The 20543-nt window shown below is 64.8% G+C and overlaps 1 protein-coding gene across 1 annotated transcript; it reads left to right on the top strand.

Annotated features, from left to right (window-relative positions):
- Positions 1-4828: 4828 nt before the first annotated feature.
- On the top strand, positions 4829-20496 carry LOC133755377 (pseudouridylate synthase 1 homolog). Its single transcript, XM_062185489.1, has 5 exons — positions 4829-5060; positions 8692-8829; positions 10703-10805; positions 14605-15290; positions 20205-20496. Exons 1-5 carry the CDS (start codon positions 4839-4841, stop codon positions 20250-20252), a joined length of 1197 nt encoding a protein of 398 aa, XP_062041473.1. The 5' UTR covers positions 4829-4838; the 3' UTR covers positions 20253-20496.
- The last annotated feature ends 47 nt before the right edge of the window (positions 20497-20543 follow it).

The following is a 20543-nucleotide window of genomic DNA, read 5'->3' as shown; positions in this document are numbered from 1 at the left end:
CACGGTGGTCCCGTGCCCGCTGGCTGGCGTCTCGGGTCCCCTGCGCCTTCCCGGCTGAGAACTCGGTCCTGGTTTGTGCTGAGCGATGTTCTGGTCTCAACGTTCATCCACTCACCTGCCGGAGGCGGTGCTTCAGGTCTGGGCAGTGGGGAAGCTGCTGAACCTCCCCTCACCGCCCGGGGGCAGCACCACGTGGTGAGAGGTGGGCCCTCCCTCGGCCAACCTCGCCAGCACGTTGCGGGCTCGTGGAGGGGCTCAGGCAGCAGGCCAGGCCCCTGAGGCCCCAGCCCCAGGCCGCACGGGCCTCAGTGTGCCCTGTAGAATGGAGAAGTGCAGGAGTGGTCACGCCGATGGCCTGGTCAGTCTCCGGGGAGCCGAGCTCGTGTTCCCGCTGCCTGGCCCTCATCACCTGTCGGGGCCCAGCCCAGCCCTGACAGGGAGCAGGGCACACGCCCTTGTCCTGGGGCTCCTCTGTTCAGGCTGGGACTGGCCCCACCTGGCCTGGTGTTCTGTCCTGGCACCATGGAATCTGGCTCAGAGGGGTGGCTGAGGTGGACACTGCCGCCCCTTCCACAGAGCCCTGGTCCCGCAGTGAGTGTCCCTGCCTCCTCTGACTGGCCAGCCTGGGCACTGCCCTTTGGGGCTTATAGTGCCAGGGATCCAGAGCCACAGAGACAAGCAGGAAAGGGACTCCCTAGAGAGAACCTCTGTGGGGAGGGGTCCTGGGGGTTCCCACCCTACGTGCAGGGGCCTCTGAGGGGCCCTGCTGTTGCCCCCTCCCTCCTAGGACCTGGCAGAGACCAGCTGTGCTTCCACTGCTATGGCCACCTGGCCCCCGTCCCACACCATCAGAGCCAAGTCTTACCCGTGGCCTCGAACTCCTCTGACCTTCCTCTACCTCTTTCTCCCGTCAGCCGGTGTCCTGTGGTTTTCTAACTGCAGACCCTTGGCCCTGCCCACTCATGGCTCACTCCCCAGATTCAAGCTCATGGGTAGCGGGGCTGGGGCTCCCTGGGGCCTGTGAATGCCCCCTGCAGGCAGAGCTGGTTAGGTCAGGGCCTCCCGTGGGGTGACCGGGACTGCCCGAGCCTTCGGAGGGAAACAGGACGACAGGTGGTCCCAGGCAGAGAGGACGTGACAGGACGGAGGCCGAGGCTTGCCTGTGTGCTCCTCTGGAGTGCGTTAGGAGCCGGGCCTGTCCACACCTTGCCCTAGCTCCACAGTGGGACTTAGGATTCCAGAAGCAGTGCTGCTGGCGGCCTCGGAGGTATGGCCTCTACAGAACGAGGTGGACAGCCTCAGATCTCAGCTTTTCATCAGGGCTTCAGCCGGGGCCCGTGGGTCAGCAAGGCCAGGAGCTCCGCGGTCCCCCGTGCACCTGGCACTTGGCCTGCGTGCTGCCTCCTTGGCCTCACTCCAGTCTTGACAACAGGGTCCCCTGGGATGTGCGATGGGAGCCCACCTGTGTCCGTGGGGACCATGAAGTGGAGCCTGAGCGGCGAGTCTAGACTTGGGATGGGGGCCAGATGCCCGCTCCTGTTGCCGCCTGTCCTGGAGCCCCAGGTGTCTGCGCATGCGCACCCTCCTGCTGTGACTGCCTTTGTCAGGATGGGCCCAGCGGGACTCAGCGTTTTAACAGGGGCTTCTCCACTGCTCACTGCACATGAGAGGCTCCCCCTACCACCACCACCCAGAAGCTGCAGCTCCCCTAACTGCTCCCTTCGGGGTCTGTTTAAAGTGTGCTCTCCAAGGCTGTGTTGTGGCACCATCTGCAGCACCAGCATCCATGTGGGCGCCAGTTCAAGTCCCGGCCGCTCCACTTCTGGTTCAGCTTCCTGCTCCTGTGCCTGGGAATGTAGCAGAGGACGGCCCAAGTGCTTGGGCCCCTGCAGCTATGTGGGAGACTTGGATTGGCTCCTGGCTTTGGCCTGCCTGTTGCAGCCATTTGGGGAGTGAACCAGCAGATGGAAGATCTTGCCCTCTCTCTTTCTGTAACTCTGCCTTTCAAATAAATGTTAAAATAAAGTGGCCGGCGCCGTGGCTTAACAGGCTAATCCTCTGCCTTGCAGCGCTGGCACACCGAGTTCTAGTCCTGGTCAGGGTGCCGGATTCTATCCCAGTTGCCCCTCTTCCAGGCCAGCTCTCTGCTATGGCCCGGGAAGGCAGTGGAGGATGGCTTAAGTCCTTGGGCCCTGCATCTGCATGGGAGACCAGGAGAAGCACCTGGCTCCTGGCTTCGGATCAGTGAGATGCGCCGGCCGCAGTGGCCATTGGAGGGTGAACCAACGGCAAAAGGAAGACCTTTCTCTCTCTCACTATCCACTCTGCCTGTCAAAATAAATAAATAAAAAATAAAGTGTGAAGTTCATCACATTTAGTGTATTCACAGACATGCAGCCAATAGTACTGGTGAGTATAAAATATACAAAAATGTATTCATTTGAAAGGCAGAGAGAACAAGAACACGAGATTTCCCGTGCAGTAGTTCATTTCCCAAATGGCCTCAATAGCCAGACCTGGATCAGACTGGAGGCAGAAGGCAGGAACTCCATCCTGGTCTCAAAAAACGGGTGCAGGGGCCCACGTACCTGGGTGGTCGACTGCTGCTTTCCCAGGCGCATTGGCAGGGAGCTGGATCGGAAGTGGGGCAGCTGGGACTCGAACTAGCACTCTGATGTGGGAGGCAGACAACACAAGCAGTGGCTTCACCCACTGAACCACAAAGTCAGCTCCATAACATACATTTTGAAGTTTTCACTTATTGACTTGAGAGGCAGAGATACAAAGAAAAAGCTCCTGTCTACTGGTTCACTCCCCGCATGCCAGGGCTGGTCTGGGCACAAGTTAGGAGCCTGGAACTCAGCTGGTGGCCTCCCAGGGTCTGCATTAGCAAAACGTGGACCCAGACTTGAATCCACGCACTGGGATATGGGATGTGGGCGTCCCACACGGCCAAGTGACCGCCCCGATCACAGGACGCCTTCATCAAGGGAAAGACCTACGACCCTGTATTTTCCACCCTCCAACCCCCACTAGCACTCTGTGTCTCGAGGGGCTGCCCCTGAGTGAAGTCCTGCGCCACGTGGGCTCCGTGCTGGCGTCGCTCCCTGAGCACAGATGGCAGCAGCCACTGCACACAGCGTTCGGTAGCTGATGGTGCGTTCCTGCCTTCATAGGCTTGTTGTGTCCTGTCTCCCCGGCAGAGTGAGGACACGAGGGGCTTGGAAAGGTTCCTGGAGGCCGCCCACATTTACCCTAGCGGTTGAGACACTGTGCCCCACGCCCTCCTGCCTGGCTCCTGACTCCGGCTCCCTGCCAATGCAGATCCTGGGAGGCAGCGGTGATGGTTCCTGTGGTTGGGTCCCTGTCACGCACATGGGAGACCTGGACTGGATTTCTGGTTCCTGGCTTCAATCTGACCCAGCCTTGGCCATTACAGGCATCTGGGGAGTCGGGGAGTCAGCAGTGAGTTGTACTCTAGTGTTCTCTCAAAAAAAAAAAAAAAAATTGCAGAAAATGGAATTAAAGGGGCCGGTGTCATGGTGCAGCAGGCTACGCTGCATCCCATGAGAGCGCTGGTTCCAGTCCCCGTGCTCCACGTCTGGTCCAGCTCCCTGCCAGTGTGCCTGGGAAAGCACTACTTGGGCCACTGCCAACCAAGAGACAGAAATGGAGTTCCTGGACCCTGGCTTCAGCCTGGCCCAGCCCCAGCCCCAGGCGTTATAGCCATCTGGGGAGTGAACCAGAAAATCGCTTTCTCTTCCTCCTTCTGTCACTCTGCCTTTCAAATATATACATATTTTTAAAGGGCATTGGATCCTGCGCTGTGGCATAGCGTGTAAAGCCGCCGCCTGCAGTGCTGGCATTCCATATGGGTGCAGGTTCAAGTCCCGGCTGCTCCCCTTCGGATCCAGCTCTCTGCTATGGCCTGGGAAAGCAGCAGATGAAGACCCAGGTCCTTGGGCCCCTGCACCCACTTGGGAGACCCGGAAGAGGCTCCTGGCTCCTGGCTTCGGATCCGTGCAGCCGTCTGGAGAGTGAACCAGTGGATGGAAGACCTCTCTCTCTGCCTCTGCCTGTCTGTAATTCTTTCAAATAAATGAACAAATGTTTTAAAAGGGAGCATTAAATCGATAAGAAAAGGACAGGGGGTGGAAAGGAAGTTCGGGCGCAATCATCCAGAATCCAGTCCTCCAGCTTTCGGGAACACGGCCGGCGGCGCGTGCGCGGCGCTCAGACGCGGGCGCAGGGTCCTGGGGACGCTCCAGCGCGGCCCTTTCGGTCCTGCAGTGGCCAGCGGACACGCGGGGCTTGCCTGGGGCGGGGGAGTCCAGGCGCCAGTTCCAGGGCCCGCGCGCGGCGAACCCGGGTCCCGCTCCGGGGTCCCCCCCACCCCAGCCTCGGCTTCCCGGACGCGAGCGCAGCGCCAGGCCCCGCCCACGCCACGCCCCCCGCGAGGCCTCGTGTCCGCCCCCGGCCGCCGTCCGCCCCCGGCCGCGTCGGCGCTCGACCACGTGGTGTGGGCTCGGCTCGGTCCGCGGCACGTGAGTGCGTCAGGGGCTTCCTGTGGGGCCGGCGCGGGCCGGGGTCTCTCCGGCCGCTGGGGGAGCCGGCGGGGGGCGGGCGCCGCGGCCGGACGCGGGACCGGCTATGGGGGGGCCCGGCGCGCTGCTGCGGGCGGCCGGGGCGCTGCTGCGGGCGGCCCGGGGCCTGCAGACCCCGCGCCGCGGACGCGCGCTCGGGTAATGACCGCGGCCGCGACCCGCGGGGAGCCTCGTGCGGGGGCGCGCGGGGCCGCAGCGCCAGCTCACGCCGCCCTTCTCCGCAGCTCGACCCCCATGGCCGGCAACCTGGGGGCGCCCTCGGCCGCCGGCGTGGCGCCCCGGCCGGAGGAGGGGAAGGCCCGGGCCGGGCGGCCGGGCGCGCGGCTCTGGGAGGACGCGGAGCCCCCGGCGAAGAAGCTGAGGAGCGGCGAGGACGGCGCGCCGCCCCGGAAGCTGCCCAAGAGGAAGATCGTGCTGCTGCTGGCCTATTCGGGGAAGGGCTACCATGGCATGCAGGTGGGGGCCGGGGGCCCGGGGCCTGCAGGTGGGGGCCCGGGGCCTGCAGATGGGGCCCGGCTATCCCGGGGCCTGCAGGTGGGGCCCGGCTATCCCGAGACCTGCAGGTGGGGGCCGGCCGGCTCGGGGCCCGCAGGTGGGGGCCTGGGGCCTGCAGATAGGGCCCGGCTATCCCGAGACCTGCAGGTGGGGGCCGGCCGGCTCGGGGTCTGCAGGTGGGGGCCCGGGGCCTGCAGATGGGGCCCGGCTATCCCGGGACCTGCAGGTGGGGGCCGGCCGGCTCGGGGCCTGCAGGTGGGGGTCCGGGGCCTGCAGATGGGGCCCGGCTATCCCGGGACCTGCAGGTGGGGGCCGGCCGGCTCGGGGCCTGCAGGTGGGGGCCCGGGGCCTGCAGATGGGGCCCGGTTATCCCGGGACCTGCAGGTGGGGGCCGGCCGGCTCGGGGCATGCAGGTGGGGGCCCGGGGCCTGCAGATGGGGCCCGGCTATCCCGGGACCTGCGGGTGGGGGCCGGCCGGCTCGGGGCCTGCAGGTGGGGGCCTGGGGCCTGCAGATGGGGCCCGGCTTTCCCGAGACCTGCAGGTGGGGGCCGGCCGGCTCGGGGTCTGCAGATGGGGGCCCGAGACCTGCAGGTGGGGGCCGGCCGGCTCGGGGCCTGCAGGTGGGGGCCCGGCCGGCTCGGGGTCTGCAGGTGGGGGCCTGTGGCCTGCAGGGGGGGCCCGGCCGGCTCAGGGTCTGCAGGTGGGGGCCCGGGGCCTGCAGGTGGGGGCCCGGCCAGCTCGGGGCTTGCAGATGGGGGCCCGGGGCCTGCAGGTGGGGACCTGGGGCCTGCAGGTGGGGGCCCAGCCGGCTCGGGGCCTGGAGGTGGGGCCCGGCTATCCCAGGACCTGCAGGTGGGGCCTGGCCGGCTGTGTCTTAACCCAGTTGTCACGTAGGCCCGACCAAGCAGGAGGCTTGTTGTTAGGCAGAGGGAGAGAGCAGCCATCTGCTGATTCACTCCCAAAATGCCTGCAAAGGCTGGGGCTGGATCAGCCTGAAGCCAGGAGCCAGGGACTCAGTACACGTCCCCTGCGGAGGGGCAGGGACCCGAGTATCTGAGCCATCGGTGCTGCCTCCCAGGGTGTGCGGCCGCAGGAAGCTGGAGTCCAGCGTGGGACGTGGGCATCGTTTTCGGCATGTTAACCGTGAGCACGTGTGTTCCTGCCCCGAGCAGGAGTTGCACGCGTCTCCGAGCAGCCTTGACCGCCCTGCTCTGGTGAGACCCCGTGCCGGATGGTGTCCAGGTCATCTATGGTGGACGTGGTTCTGCGGGAGGGTCCGGTCGCACTCTGCCTCAGTTTCCCCTCTGCTCAGCAGGTGTGAGGTGGACCGTAGGGAGGTGAGGAGCTACTTACGGTGACAGTGTAGCATTCAAGTCGCAGGTGTGAGGTCTGGAGGCAGGCACACCCTCTGAGAATGTTCTGGCCAGCCCTTTTCTGAGCGGTAGAAGGTGTAGGGACCCAGACTTTCTCCGTGCCCAGTTCTGCGGCTCGGACGTGGCTTGTGAGTCTTTAGGATTCTTTCACTGTGGCCACAGGAAGAACGCCGCTGCTCGTGCAGAGCCCCCAGGCAGGTGAGCGGGAGGAAGCAGGCACTTCCTGTCCCGCACAGAGCTCTGCTTCCCGTTCCGGCTCCCTGCTCTTGTGCACCTCGGACGCAGTAGGTGACGGACGGCTCAGGGACGTGGGTTAACGGCCACTCGTGGGAGACCCGGATGGAGCTCCTGGCTCTACCTCGGCCTGGCCCAGCCCTGGCTGTGGGGGCAGTAATGGAAGATCGGTCTCTGTCCATCTGTCCCTCCCTCTGTGTTTCCAATGAAACGTAAGTGGCTGTGAATGGAGGGTGACGAGGAGAGCAGCGCTCACCGGACCAGTGGTTAGGCATTTCCTCCGAATGGCGTTCGTGATGCGACGCTGTGGGTTCTGTTCAGTTTCCTGACCGCTGTGGGTTGGAAACAGATCAACCTCGCCTTTGGTAGGAGCAGGTAAATGTGTTGTTTTATGAGACTTTGGTCGTGTAAGGCTCTGCCCCGCCAGCTCCTGCCTGCTGTGGGAGGGAGACGGGTGCAGATTGGCTGCCCACAGGGTCGCGGGAAGGGCTGTCACCCCGTTGGCCAACACTCGGATCTGAGCCGTGCGCAGGAGGGCGTGGGTACCGTGGGGTAGACTTCGGGTGGGACTTCCTGGCCGAGCTCAGTCTTGACGTGCTCACAGGGTTTCTGAGCTTGGACGTGGCTGTGTGAGGGACCAGCGGGCAGTGGCAGTCAGTGGATTCACGGGGCAGGCTGAGAGGCATCAGAGGTGGTGCCAGGTGTGCCTTCTCCCAGGAGGTGTGCCGGGCTGCTCAGCTGACCGCAGGGCTTAGGAAGAGCCCAGCCCTGCGCTGGCCGCGTTGCCTGGCAGGGTCGGTGGTGCGGGGCCCCTGTGCTGCGGGAGGCGTCGTCCTGCAGCTGGGTGTGTGTGTGCTGCACGTGGCCTGCCCTGGGTGGCTCAGGCCTGGGGACAGGAGCCGGGTGCTGACCACCTGCCCTGGGTGGCTCAGGCCTGGGGACAGGAGCCGGGTGCTGACCACCTGCCCTGGGTGGCTCAGGCCTGGGGGCAGGAGCCGGGTGCTGACCACCTGCCCTGGGTGGCTCAGGCCCGGGGGCAGGAGCCGGGCGCTGACCACCTGCCGTGGGTGGCTCAGGCCCGGGGGCAGGAGCCGGGCGCTGACCACCTGCCGTGGGTGGCTCAGGCCCGGGGGCAGGAGCCGGGCGCTGACCACCTGCCCTGGGTGGCTCAGGCCCGGGGGCAGGAGCCGGGCGCTGACCACCTGCCCTGGGTGGCTCAGGCCCGGGGGCAGGAGCTGGGCGCTGACCACCTGCCCTGGGTGGCTCAGGCCTGGGACAGGAGCTGGGCGCTGACCACCTGCCCTGGGTGGCTCAGGCCTGGGGCAGGAGCTGGGTGCTGACCACCTGCCCTGGGTGGCTCAGGCCTGGGGGCAGGAGCCGGGTGCTGACCACCTGCCCTGGGTGGCTCAGGCCTGGGGGCAGGAGCCGGGTGCTGACCACCTGCCCTGGGTGGCTCAGGCCTGGGGGCAGGAGCCGGGCGCTGACCACCTGCCGTGGGTGGCTCAGGCCCGGGGGCAGGAGCCGGGCGCTGACCACCTGCCCTGGGTGGCTCAGGCCCGGGGGCAGGAGCCGGGTGCTGACCACCTGCCCTGGGTGGCTCAGGCCCGGGGGCAGGAGCTGGGCGCTGACCACCTGCCCTGGGTGGCTCAGGCCTGGGACAGGAGCTGGGCGCTGACCACCTGCCCTGGGTGGCTCAGGCCTGGGGCAGGAGCTGGGTGCTGACCACCTGCCCTGGGTGGCTCAGGCCCGGGGGCAGGAGCTGGGTGCTGACCACCTGCCCTGGGTGGCTCAGGCCTGGGGCAGGAGCTGGGTGCTGACCACCTGCCCTGGGTGGCTCAGGCCCGGGGGCAGGAGCCGGGTGCTGACCACCTGCCCTGGGTGGCTCAGGCCTGGGGCAGGAGCTGGGTGCTGACCACCTGCCCTGGGTGGCTCAGGCCTGGGGGCAGGAGCTGGGTGCTGACCACCTGCCTTGCTGGCTTTGCAGAGGAACGTGGGGTCCTCTCAGTTCAAGACCATCGAAGATGACCTGGTGTCCGCCCTCGTCCGCTCGGGTTGCATCCCCGAGAACCACGGTGAAGACATGAGGAAGATGTCCTTCCAGCGCTGCGCCCGCACGGACAAGGTAGGCGGCAGCCGCCCGCCGAGCGGCTCTGTGAGCACTCGCAGGGAGAGCAGACTGGGATGTCTGCCTTGTGAGGCCGCGACACCTGGGAGCGCTGTCAGCCCAGGTGTGGCTGGATCCAGGGGCCCACTGCTGGCAAGACTGCGTCCTGTCGGTTCCGCCTTCTCTGTCGCCTCTTCCCTTTGTGGGGCCCAGTGGCCAGCACAGGCCGGCTGGTGGACATGGGGCCATGTGGCTGCAGAGGGGGCCCATGCTGTGGTTCTCCAGTGGGTGAAAGTGGTCTTTGTGATCCACTTTAATTAACCCGTGTATGCAGGATGACATCGTTGTAGCCCGCGGTCAGTGTGAACATCTTTAAATGGGGGCCGGCACCTGCAGTGCCAGCATCTGTGTGAGCGCTGCTTCCTGTCCCGGCTGCTCCGCTTCCAGCCGGCTTCCTGCTCACGCACCTCGGGGGGCAGTGGAGGATGGCCCGAGTGCTTGGGGCCTTTGCACCCAGGTGGGAGGCCCAGATGGAGCTCCTGGCTCCTGGCTTCAGCTTAGCCCAGCCCCGGCTGTTGTGGCCATTTGGGGAGTGAACCAGTGGAGGAAAGATCTCTCTTTCTATCCATCTCTCTGTCTTCCAGATAAATAAAGTAAATCCTTTCAAAAAAGAAATTTATTAATGAGCCATGTCCTGCCTTCTTCCTGTGTGTGCATGTACTTGGGCCCTGCCACACGGACTCAGAGCCATGCTGGCTGTGTAAGCCTGTGTCTTGGTCACACGTCTGCCCTGGACTGGTCACAGCCTGCGTGGCAGTGCGTGTGCAGTGAGCGTCTCTCCACATCAAGTGCCTGCTTCTGAGACTGAGCCACAGGACAGGAGTGGGGAGGGGCAGGTGCAGCAGCAGGCCTGGGACCTGCGCCGCCTCTCAGTGTGTGTCTTCTGGTCTTTTTGTTGTTGTTGTTGTTGTTTTTAGATTTATTTATTTGCATGCAGAGTTACAGAGCGAGAAAAGGAGAAACAAAGATCTTCCATCTGCTAGTTCGCTCCCCAAATGGCTGCAAAGGCTAGGGCTAGGCCCGGCCAAAGCCAGGAGCTTCTTCTGGGTCTCTCACCTGGATGCAGGACTCGAGTGCTTGGGCCGTCTTCCGCTGCTCTCCCAGGCACATTAGCAGGGAGTTGAATCGGAAGCGGAGCAGCCGGGACTCGAGCTGGCACTCATGTGGGATGCTGGCATTGCAGGCAGCGGCTTAACCTGCTGCGCCACAACGTTGGCCCCTTCTGCATGTGCTGTGACTCTGTCCGCCTGCACGTGACATTGGTGTCCAGTAAGACAGGTGGTTCTAAGTGGCCCCCGGGGCGGCGACACCTGCTCTGCAGGTGGGGTTCTGTCCGGGTCCTAAGTCACCCAGTCGGTCTCTTTCCTCTCCCTGTGATAGGCACACGGTGAGGTGTGCTCCCCCGCAGGGGCACGCTCAATGCCCGTGTACGCAACTGTGCCCCAGCAGGCCCCTCCGCACGGGAAACCCCCGCTTTAGCTCGGTGGGCGCCTCGTCTTGCTTGGCTCAGGTTCCGCCACGTAAGCTGCCTCCTCTCGTTGGCCCATCGTGGGCTGCTGCGTCTCATGTAGGACGCGGCTTGCCATCCACACAGGAGACTGGGGTTTCCTAGCTGAGTGTTCTGCTGGGCTGTGAAGCCACCATGTGAGGCCTGCGGGCGTGGAGAACTGGGGCTCCGTGTGCACGACTCCGCTGCTCTTCCAGGAGCAGACGAGCTGTGTGCGGGGACGTGACGTCCAGCAGCCTTCTGCTTCAGGGGGCTGGGGGGGGTCATGATGGGGGGCAGGCCCAGAGGGACCCACCTTCCTGTCCCCACCCGCTTTCCTTACAGGGTGTGTCTGCCGCTGGCCAGGTCGTGTCACTGAAGGTGTGGCTGATTGATGACATCTTGGAGAAGATCAACAGCCACCTGCCGTCCCACATTCGGATTTTGGGTGAGTGGTGTTGTGGGTGAAACCATGTAGGCTCCATAGCCCCACCTCTGCAGGAGTGGGGACAGCAGGCTGCTCCCTGTGAAGATCAAGTTCATGGTTGGAATAGGGGCAGTCACTCCTTTGTGTGACAGGATCAGTGGAATTTTAGGCCTTTTTATTTTATTTAAAAAAATGTTGGGGGGCCAGTGCTGTGGCATAGCAGGTTAAGCCGCCGCCTGCAGTGCCGGCTGCATGGGTTGAGCCGCCACATGGGCACCAGTTTGAGACCCGGCTGCTCCACTTCCGATCCAGCTCTCTGCTGTGGCCTGGGAAAGCAGTAGAAGAAGGTCCAAGTGCTTGGGCCCCTGCACCCATGTGGGAGACCCAGAAGAAGGTCCTGGCTTTGGATCGGCTCAGCTCTGGCCGTTGTGGCCAATTGGGGAATGAACCAGTGTTTGGAAGACCTCTCTCTCTCTCTCTCTCTCTCTAACTCTTTCAAATAAATAAATCTTTAAATAAATAAATTTTTTTTGAGAGGCAAGATTAGAGAGGAGGAAAAGACAGAGAGCTTCCATCTGCTGGTTCACTCCCCTACTGGCCACAGAGCCAGGGTTGGACCAGGCCAAAGCCAGGAGCCAGAGGCGTCATCTCCCACGTGGGCGCAGGGACCCAAGCACTTGGACCTTCTTCTGTTGCTTTCTCAGGCCATAGCAGGGAGCTGGATTGGAAGTGGAGCAGCCAGGACTCAGACCATCAGCCATGTAGGATGCTGCTTAGCCTGCTAGGCCACAGCACCGGCCCCAATATCTGAGTCTCTGCTTCTAAGCGGCGTCGTACGGGCCTCACGTTTAGCGTGGTGTTGGCGTGGCTGGGTGAGTCCCGCCTGCTGCTCCGTCTCGTCCTTCCCTGCCTTCCTCTTTGGTTAGCTTGTCCAGTCGTCACCGTGGTCAGGAGCTGTAACTCACTGTGTCTCCTCAGTGATGGTTTGGGGTTTAAGCCTGGGGTTGGCGACCTCTGTCTGGGAGTATTTTAGGCTTTGTGGGTCCCGTGGACGGCAGTCTCTGGGCTGTCCGTGCTCTCACCCCCTTGCTGTCTCAGCCGTGTGGTGGGCGTGCACTTCCCCGTGCCCCCCGTGCTGTTGGTGTGCACCTTACCTCTGCACACACCATCAGCTCCCTGTGGGGGTGACTGGTCCGTAGGCATCTGATAGTGTTAACCTTTTTTTTTTTTTTTTTTTTTAATTTATTTGACAGAGTTATAGACAGAGAGAGACAGAGAGAAAGGTCTTCCTTCCATTGGTTCACTCCCCAGATGGCCGCTACAGCCAGCACTGTGCCAATCTGAAGCCAGGAGCCAGGTGCTTCTTCCTGGTCTCCCATGCGGGTGCAGGGGCCCAGGCACTTGGGCCAAACCCCACTGCCCTCCCCGGGCCACAGCAGAGAGCTGGACTGGAAGAGGAACAACCAGGACAGAACCTGGCGCCCATCTGGGATGCCGGTGCCGCAGGCGGAGGATTACCCGAGTGCGCCAGGCGCCGGCGATGTTAACCCTTTTCAAATGCGTTTTTTTGTGGAGGAGCATGGTCCTTCCTGGGTTGCCCGGTGGGGTCTCCGCCTTTTATAGCTGGTTTGTTCTGGTCAGCAAAGTGAATTTGCCAAGCATCCTTGTGGGCTTCAGTGTTCGTGGAGTTGAGTCTTCGACGTAGAGAAACAGCAGTCACTCACGACACAAACAGGACGGTGGCGTGAGAGCAAGGACTGCTGAGTGCTGAGCACAGGCCCCCGGGCTGGCCATGGCTGCTGGGCAGCTCCCGAGGCCCCAGCAGGCCTTGTCCACAGGAAGCCAGCTCAGAGGCAGAGTTCCTGTGAGGCGGAACCTTCATCCCCTGTGGCTGCACCTGCTCCAGGCATGGAGCAAGCTCTCGGGAGATTCACAGCAGAGGTTTTGTTTTTGTTTTGTTTGTTTGTTTGTTTTGACAGGCAGAGTGGACAGAGAGAGAGACAGAGAGAAAGGTCTTCCTTTGCTGTTGGTTCACCCTCCAATGGCCGCTGCGGCCGGCTCATCGTGCTGATCCGAAGCCAGGAGCCAGGTGCTTCTCCTGGTCTCCCATGCGAGTGCAGGCCCCAAGCACTCCCGGGCCATAGCAGAGAGCTGGCCTGGAAGAGGGGCAGCCGGAATAGAATCCGGCTCCCCGACTGGGACTAGAGCCCGGTGTGCCGGCGCCGCAAGGTGGAGGATTAGCCTGTTAAGCCACGGCGCCGGCCCATAGCAGAAGTTTTTAAATTTGGGGCTGGCGTTGCGGGGCAGCAGGTTAAGCCACTGCCTGCGGCATCAGCATCCGTCCGGACGCCGGTTCCAATCCTGGCTGCTCCACTTCTGATTCGGCTCCCTGCTGATCTGCCTGGGAAGCAGTGGGAGATGGCCCAAGGGGGTGGGACCCCTGCCAATTATGTGGGGGACTTGGATGGAGCTCCTGGCTCCTGGCTTTAGCCTGGCTCAGCCCTGGACATTGTGGCCATGTGGGGAGTGAACCAGCAGATGGAAGACCGTCCGTCCCTCCCTCCCTCCCTCCCTTCCTCCCTCTCCCTCTCCTTCTCCCTCTCCCTCTCCCTCCCTCCCTCCCTCTCTCTCTCTCTCTCCCTCTCCCCCTCCCTCCCTCTCTCTAACTCTGCCTTCAGATAAATAAGTAAATAACTATTTTAAAAACTTAATTTAGGCCGGCGCCATGGCTCAATAGGCTAATCCACCTCCTGCGACGCCGGCACACCGGGTTCTAGTCCCGGTCGGGGCACCAGATTCTGTCCCGGTTGCCCTTCTTCCAGGCCAGCTCTCTGCTATGGCCCGGAAGTGCAGTGGAGGATGGCCCAGGTGCTTGGGCCCTGCACCCCATGGGAGACCAGGATAAGCACCTGGCTCCTGCCTTCAGATCAGCGTGGTGCACCGGCTGCAGTGCGCCGGCCGCGGCGGCCATTGGAGGGTGAACCAACGGCAAAAAGGAAGACCTTTCTCTCTGTCTCTCTGTCTCTCTCTCACTATCCACTCTGCCTGTCAAAAAATAAACAAATAAATAAACAAACAAACTTAATTTAAAAAGTGTATTTGAAAGGCAGGGAGACAGACTATGACAGATCTTTGTTCCACTGGTTCACTTCCCAAATGCCTGTGGCAGTCGTACCGGGGCCATACCTGGGCGGGTCTAAGCTTGGGGCTGGGAACACAAGCTGGGTTTCCCATGTGGCAAGTCGGGGCCTAAATACTTTGAACTGTCGTCACCTGCTGTCTCCCAGGAATGTGAAATTAGGAGTCGAGCTGGGACTTGAACCTGGGCACTTCGATAAGGAGCGTGGGCCTCTCAGCTGCCGTGCGGATGCCTGCCCCGGAGCCAGGCGCTCGTCCTCGTCCCAGCTCCCGGGCGCTGGCCGTTGTAGCCGTGCTCACCATCGCAGCAGTGTCCCGCGTGGACACGGACAGGCGCGGTGGGGCCCACCCGGAGGTCTCCATTCCACCTCCCAGCAGGCCCTCACTGAGCCCCTCCTGGGAGCCACTGTACTCGGAGTGGGGCTGTGTTGGGCACAGTGGTGGCTGCCCTGGGGCTGGTGTTGTGTTTTGCTGCCTGTGCGGCCTCTGTGGAGTGAACTCCAGAGGCAGAGTCCCGGGCTCACGTTCTGCCAGCACTGGGCCCTGCCTCGCCCGTGGGTTGTGTTGTTCGGATTTGTGAAGCATTGCCCAGGTCTCAGGTGCACTGCCCAAGGTGTGGGGTCTGGGGGGGTGGGGAGAGGCCCCTGCTCTGGCGGTGTTCACGCTCCACCCCTCCCCCCAGGGCTGAAGAGGGTCACAGGCGGCTTCAACTCCAAGAACAAGTGTGACGCCAGGACGTACTTCTACATGCTGCCCACCTTCGCCTTTGCCCACAAGGACCGGGACCCCCAGGACGAGAGCTACCGGCTGAGCGCCGAGACCCTGCAGCGGGTGAACAGGCTGCTGGCCTGCTACCAGGGCACCCACAGCTTCCACAACTTCACCTCGCAGAAGGGCCCGCGGGAGCCCAGCGCGCGGCGCTACATCCTGCAGATGTACTGCGAGGAGCCCTTCGTGCGTGAGGGCCTGGAGTTCGCGGTGATCAGGGTGAAGGGCCAGAGCTTCATGATGCACCAGATCCGCAAGATGGTGGGCCTGGTGGTGGCCATCGTGAAGGGCTACGCCCCGGAGAGCGTGCTGGAGCGCAGCTGGGGGCAGGAGAAGGTGGACGTGCCCAAGGCGCCGGGGCTGGGCCTGGTCCTGGAGCGCGTGCACTTCGAGAAGTACAACCAGCGCTTCGGCAACGACGGCCTGCACGAGCCTCTGGACTGGGCGCAGGAGGAGGCCAAGGTGGCGGCCTTCAAGGAGCAGCACATCTTCCCCACCATCGTGAGCACCGAGCGCGGGGAGCGCTCCATGGCCCAGTGGCTGAGCACGCTGCCCGCCCACGACTTCAGCGCCTCCGCCCTCGCCAGCTCGGGTGCCAAGGTAGGGCCCTGTCAGCGGGGGGTGGGCTCGCACCTGCGTCCGGCGCTGCACGCGGCTCCCGTTCAGTGGATGAGCTGAGGCACAGGGGAGCGGGGCTGGCGCACTGCGCTGAAGGGACAGTGCCCGCAAGCTGTGCCCCTCACCGGCTGCCCCTCACCCGCCTGTGCCCCTCCTGCCCCTGCCCTCAGCCGCCTCTGCCCTCATCCACCTGTGCCCCTCCCCCGCCTGTGCCCCCTCACCTACCTGTGCCCCCTCCTGTCTGTGCCCCTGATCCGCCTGTGCCCCTCCTGCCCCTGCCCTCAGCCACCTCTGCCCTCATCCACCTGTGCCCCCTCCCCCGCCTGTGCCCCCTCACCTACCTGTGCCCCCTCCTGTCTGTGCCCCTCACCCCCCTTTGCCCCTCTCCTGCCTGTCTCCCCTCTCCTGCCTGTGACCCCTCACCCGCCTGTGCTCCCTCTCCTGCCTGTGCCCCCTCACCTACCTGTGCCCCTCCCCCGCCTGTGCCCCCTCACCTACCTGTGCCCCCTCCTGTCTGTGCCCCTGATCCGCCTGTGCCCCTCATCCCCCTTTGCCCCTCTCCTGCCTGTCTCCCCTCTCCTGCCTGTGACCCCTCACCCGCCTGTGCTCCCTCCTCTCTCTCTGCCCCCTCCCCTGCCTGTGCCCCCTCCCCTGTCTGTGCCCCCTCACCTACCTGTGCCCCCTCACCTACCTGTGCCCCCTCTCCTGTCTGTGCCCCTCACCTGCCTGTGCCCCCTCTCCTGCCTGTGCCCCTCTCCTGCCTGTGCCCCTCTCCTGTCTGTGCCCCTCACCCGCCTGTGCCCCTCTCCCACCTGTGCCCCTCACCTGCCTGTCCCCCCTCTCCTGCCTGTCCCCCCTCACCCACCTGTGCCCCTCACCCGCCTGTGCCCCTCACCTGCCTGTCCCCCCTCTCCTGTCTGTCCCCCCTCACCTACCTGTGCCCCCTCTCCTGTCTGTGCCCCTCACCCGCCTGTGCCCCTCACCCGCCTGTGCCCCTCACCTGCCTGTCCCCCCTCTCCTGCCTGTCCCCCCTCACCTACCTGTGCCCCCTCACCTACCTGTGCCCCCTCTCCTGTCTGTGCCCCTCACCTGCCTGTGCCCCCTCTCCTGTCTGTGCCCCTCACCCGCCTGTGCCCCTCACCCACCTGTGCCCCTCACCTGCCTGTCCCCCCTCTCCTGCCTGTCCCCCCTCACCTGCCTGTGCCCCCTCTCCTGCCTGTGCCCCTCCTGCCTGTGCCCCTCACCCGCCTGTGCCCTCTCCTGCCTGTGCCCCTCACCCGCCTGTGCCCTCTCCTGCCTGTGCCCCTCACCCGCCTGTGCCCTCTCCTGCCTGTGCCCCTCACCCGCCTGTGCCCTCTCCTGCCTGTGCCCCTCTCCTGCCTGTCCCCCCTCACCTACCTGTGCCCCCTCTCCTGTCTGTGCCCTCTCCTGCCTGTGCCCCTCACCCGCCTGTGCCCTCTCCTGCCTGTGCCCTCTCCTGCCTGTGCCCTCTCCTGCCTGTGCCCCTCACCCGCCTGTGCCCTCTCCTGCCTGTGCCCTCTCCTGCCTGTGCCCTCTCCTGCCTGTGCCCCTCACCCGCCTGTGCCCTCTCCTGTCTGTGCCCCTCACCCGCCTGTGCCCCTCTCCTGCCTGTGCCCTCTCCTGCCTGTGCCCCCTCTCCTGCCTGTGCCCTCTCCTGCCTGTGCCCCTCACCCGCCTGTGCCCTCTCCTGCCTGTGCCCTCTCCTGCCTGTGCCCCTCACCCGCCTGTGCCCTCTCCTGCCTGTGCCCCTCTCCTGCCTGTCCCCCCTCACCTACCTGTGCCCCCTCTCCTGTCTGTGCCCTCTCCTGCCTGTGCCCCTCACCCGCCTGTGCCCTCTCCTGTCTGTGCCCCTCACCCGCCTGTGCCCCTCTCCTGCCTGTGCCCTCTCCTGCCTGTGCCCCCTCTCCTGCCTGTGCCCTCTCCTGCCTGTGCCCTCTCCTGCCTGTGCCCCCTCTCCTGTCTGTGCCCCTCACCCGCCTGTGCCCTCTCCTGCCTGTGCCCCTCACCCGCCTGTGCCCTCTCCTGCCTGTGCCCCTCACCCGCCTGTGCCCTCTCCTGCCTGTGCCCCTCTCCTGCCTGTCCCCCCTCACCTACCTGTGCCCCCTCTCCTGTCTGTGCCCTCTCCTGCCTGTGCCCCTCACCCGCCTGTGCCCTCTCCTGCCTGTGCCCTCTCCTGCCTGTGCCCTCTCCTGCCTGTGCCCCTCACCCGCCTGTGCCCTCTCCTGCCTGTGCCCTCTCCTGCCTGTGCCCTCTCCTGCCTGTGCCCCTCACCCGCCTGTGCCCTCTCCTGTCTGTGCCCCTCACCCGCCTGTGCCCCTCTCCTGCCTGTGCCCTCTCCTGCCTGTGCCCCCTCTCCTGCCTGTGCCCTCTCCTGCCTGTGCCCCTCACCCGCCTGTGCCCTCTCCTGCCTGTGCCCTCTCCTGCCTGTGCCCCTCACCCGCCTGTGCCCTCTCCTGCCTGTGCCCCTCACCCGCCTGTGCCCCTCACCCGCCTGTGCCCTGTCCTGCCTGTGCCCCCTCTCCTGCCTGTGCCCCTCACCCGCCTGTGCCCTCTCCTGCCTGTGCCCTCTCCTGTCTGTGCCCTCTCCTGCCTGTGCCCCTCACCCGCCTGTGCCCTCTCCTGCCTGTGCCCTCTCCTGCCTGTGCCCTCTCCTGCCTGTGCCCCTCACCCGCCTGTGCCCTCTCCTGCCTGTGCCCCTCACCTACCTGTGCCCCTCACCCGCCTGTGCCCTCTCCTGCCTGTGCCCTCTCCTGCCTGTGCCCTCTCCTGCCTGTGCCCTCTCCTGCCTGTGCCCCTCACCTGCCTGTGCCCCTCACCCGCCTGTGCCCTCTCCTGCCTGTGCCCTCACCCGCCTGTGCCCTCTCCTGCCTGTGCCCCTCACCCGCCTGTGCCCTCTCCTGCCTGTGCCCTCACCCGCCTGTGCCCCCTCTCCTGCCTGTGCCCTCTCCTACCTGTGCCCCCTCTCCTGCCTGTGCCCCTCACCCGCCTGTGCCCTCTCCTGCCTGTGCCCCTCTCCTGCCTGTGCCCTCTCCTGCCTGTGCCCTCTCCTGCCTGTGCCCTCTCCTGCCTGTGCCCCTCACCCGCCTGTGCCCTCTCCTGCCTGTGCCCCTCACCCGCCTGTGCCCTCTCCTGCCTGTGCCCCTCACCCACCTGTGCCCCTCACCTGCCTGTCCCCCCTCTCCTGCCTGTCCCCCCTCACCTACCTGTGCCCCCTCTCCTGTCTGTGCCCTCTCCTGCCTGTGCCCCTCACCCGCCTGTGCCCCTCACCCGCCTGTGCCCTCTCCTGCCTGTGCCCCTCACCCGCCTGTGCCCTCTCCTGCCTGTGCCCTCTCCTGCCTGTGCCCCTCACCTGCCTGTGCCCTCTCCTGCCTGTGCCCCTCACCCGCCTGTGCCCTCTCCTGCCTGTGCCCCTCACCCACCTGTGCCCCTCACCTGCCTGTCCCCCCTCTCCTGCCTGTCCCCCCTCACCTACCTGTGCCCCCTCTCCTGCCTGTCCCCCCTCACCTACCTGTGCCCCCTCTCCTGCCTGTGCCCTCTCCTGCCTGTGCCCCTCACCTACCTGTGCCCCTCACCTACCTGTGCCCCTCACCCGCCTGTGCCCTCTCCTGCCTGTGCCCTCTCCTGCCTGTGCCCTCTCCTGCCTGTGCCCTCTCCTGCCTGTGCCCTCACCTGCCTGTGCCCTCTCCTGCCTGTGCCCCTCACCCGCCTGTGCCCCCTCTCCTGCCTGTGCCCCTCACCCGCCTGTGCCCTCTCCTGCCTGTGCCCCTCACCCGCCTGTGCCCTCTCCTGCCTGTGCCCCTCACCCGCCTGTGCCCTCTCCTGCCTGTGCCCCTCACCCGCCTGTGCCCCCTCTCCTGCCTGTGCCCTGTCCCGCCTGTGCCCCCTCTCCTGCCTGTGCCCTCTCCTGCCTGTGCCCCTCACCCGCCTGTGCCCTCTCCTGCCTGTGCCCCTCACCCGCCTGTGCCCTCTCCCGCCTGTGCCCCCTCTCCTGCCTGTGCCCTGTCCCGCCTGTGCCCCCTCTCCTGCCTGTGCCCTCTCCTGCCTGTGCCCCCTCACCCACCTGTGCCCTCTCCTGCCTGTGCCCTCTCCTGCCTGTGCCCTCTCCTGCCTGTGCCCTCTCCTGCCTGTGCCCTCTCCTGCCTGTGCCCTCTCCTGCCTGTGCCCCCTCTCCTGCCTGTGCCCCTCCTGCTCACCCCGACACTTGGCGCTGAGTGACCCCAGGTGTGCCTCCCACGAGGGGGTGAGGACCCAGTCACTTGCAACATTGATGTCGCCCAGGGTTTGCATTAGCAGGATCCTGGAGCCGGGCAGGGACACAGGCGTGGGGCAGACAGCGAACAGGCCAGCACTTTTAGGAAGAACATAGGTGGTTCCAGGGGCTGGCAGTCTCACGTTGAAATTCCACGTTAGTTCTCAGTTCTGTGCCCTGGGGTCAGGCCCCTCCTCATCCTTGGTGCTTGGGGAGATCTTCCCACTGTCCAGATACCGCGAGGACACCTGCTCCTGATGGCCTGGCGCGCAGAGACCGACGTGCCAGTGGCAGGTGCCTGGGGCGGTGCTGGCGGCCGGGGCTGGACCCTGTGTGGGAGTTTATGTTCTAGGGGAAACCAGTTTTCCCGTCACTTCAGAGAGAGCTGCCAGGCGTCAGGCGTGGTGACTGAGACCCCGCGCCACGCAGGCCAGTGCTGCACACGGGGGCTCTCCTCGGTCCCCGCCAGCAGAGCCAGCACAGCCGGGTCAGGTCTGCAGTCACAGCAGGTCATCTCTGCGCCAGCGAGAGGGGCCGGGCACCCACCCAGACCTGGGGTGGGGAGAAGCTGATGTGGGCGGGGGCGTGCAGCTCACTCTCACCGCTTGTCTGCTCCCCTCCCACAGGTCCCCAGCCCCCTGGAAGGCAGTGAGGGGGACGGAGACAGTGACTGAGGCCGCGGAGCCACCGGCCGCACGTGTCCAGAAGCTGGGGCTGCCACGTCTCGCCGGCCGCGTGAGGGCTGCGGACACACGGGCCTGCCCCGGCCACGGCCTGGCCTCTCACCTCAGGGCCCCAGATTCTCATACGGGAACCCTGGCCTCGCCTGTCAGCTCAGCATGTGAAGACGCTATTTTTTTAAGGAAGTGGTTTTCTTAAATACGCGATTTGCTCACTGAGTCCTGCCTCTTCTTTGGTGGGGTGAGTGGAGCACTGCTGTGTTAGGAACAGGCCCTGCCACCCCC

This window comes from Lepus europaeus, unplaced genomic scaffold, assembly GCF_033115175.1.
Source record: "Lepus europaeus isolate LE1 unplaced genomic scaffold, mLepTim1.pri SCAFFOLD_416, whole genome shotgun sequence".
NCBI lineage: Eukaryota > Metazoa > Chordata > Mammalia > Lagomorpha > Leporidae > Lepus > Lepus europaeus.
The sequence above is the reverse complement of the archived record's forward strand: the minus strand, read 5'-3'. Positions and strand labels throughout refer to the sequence as shown.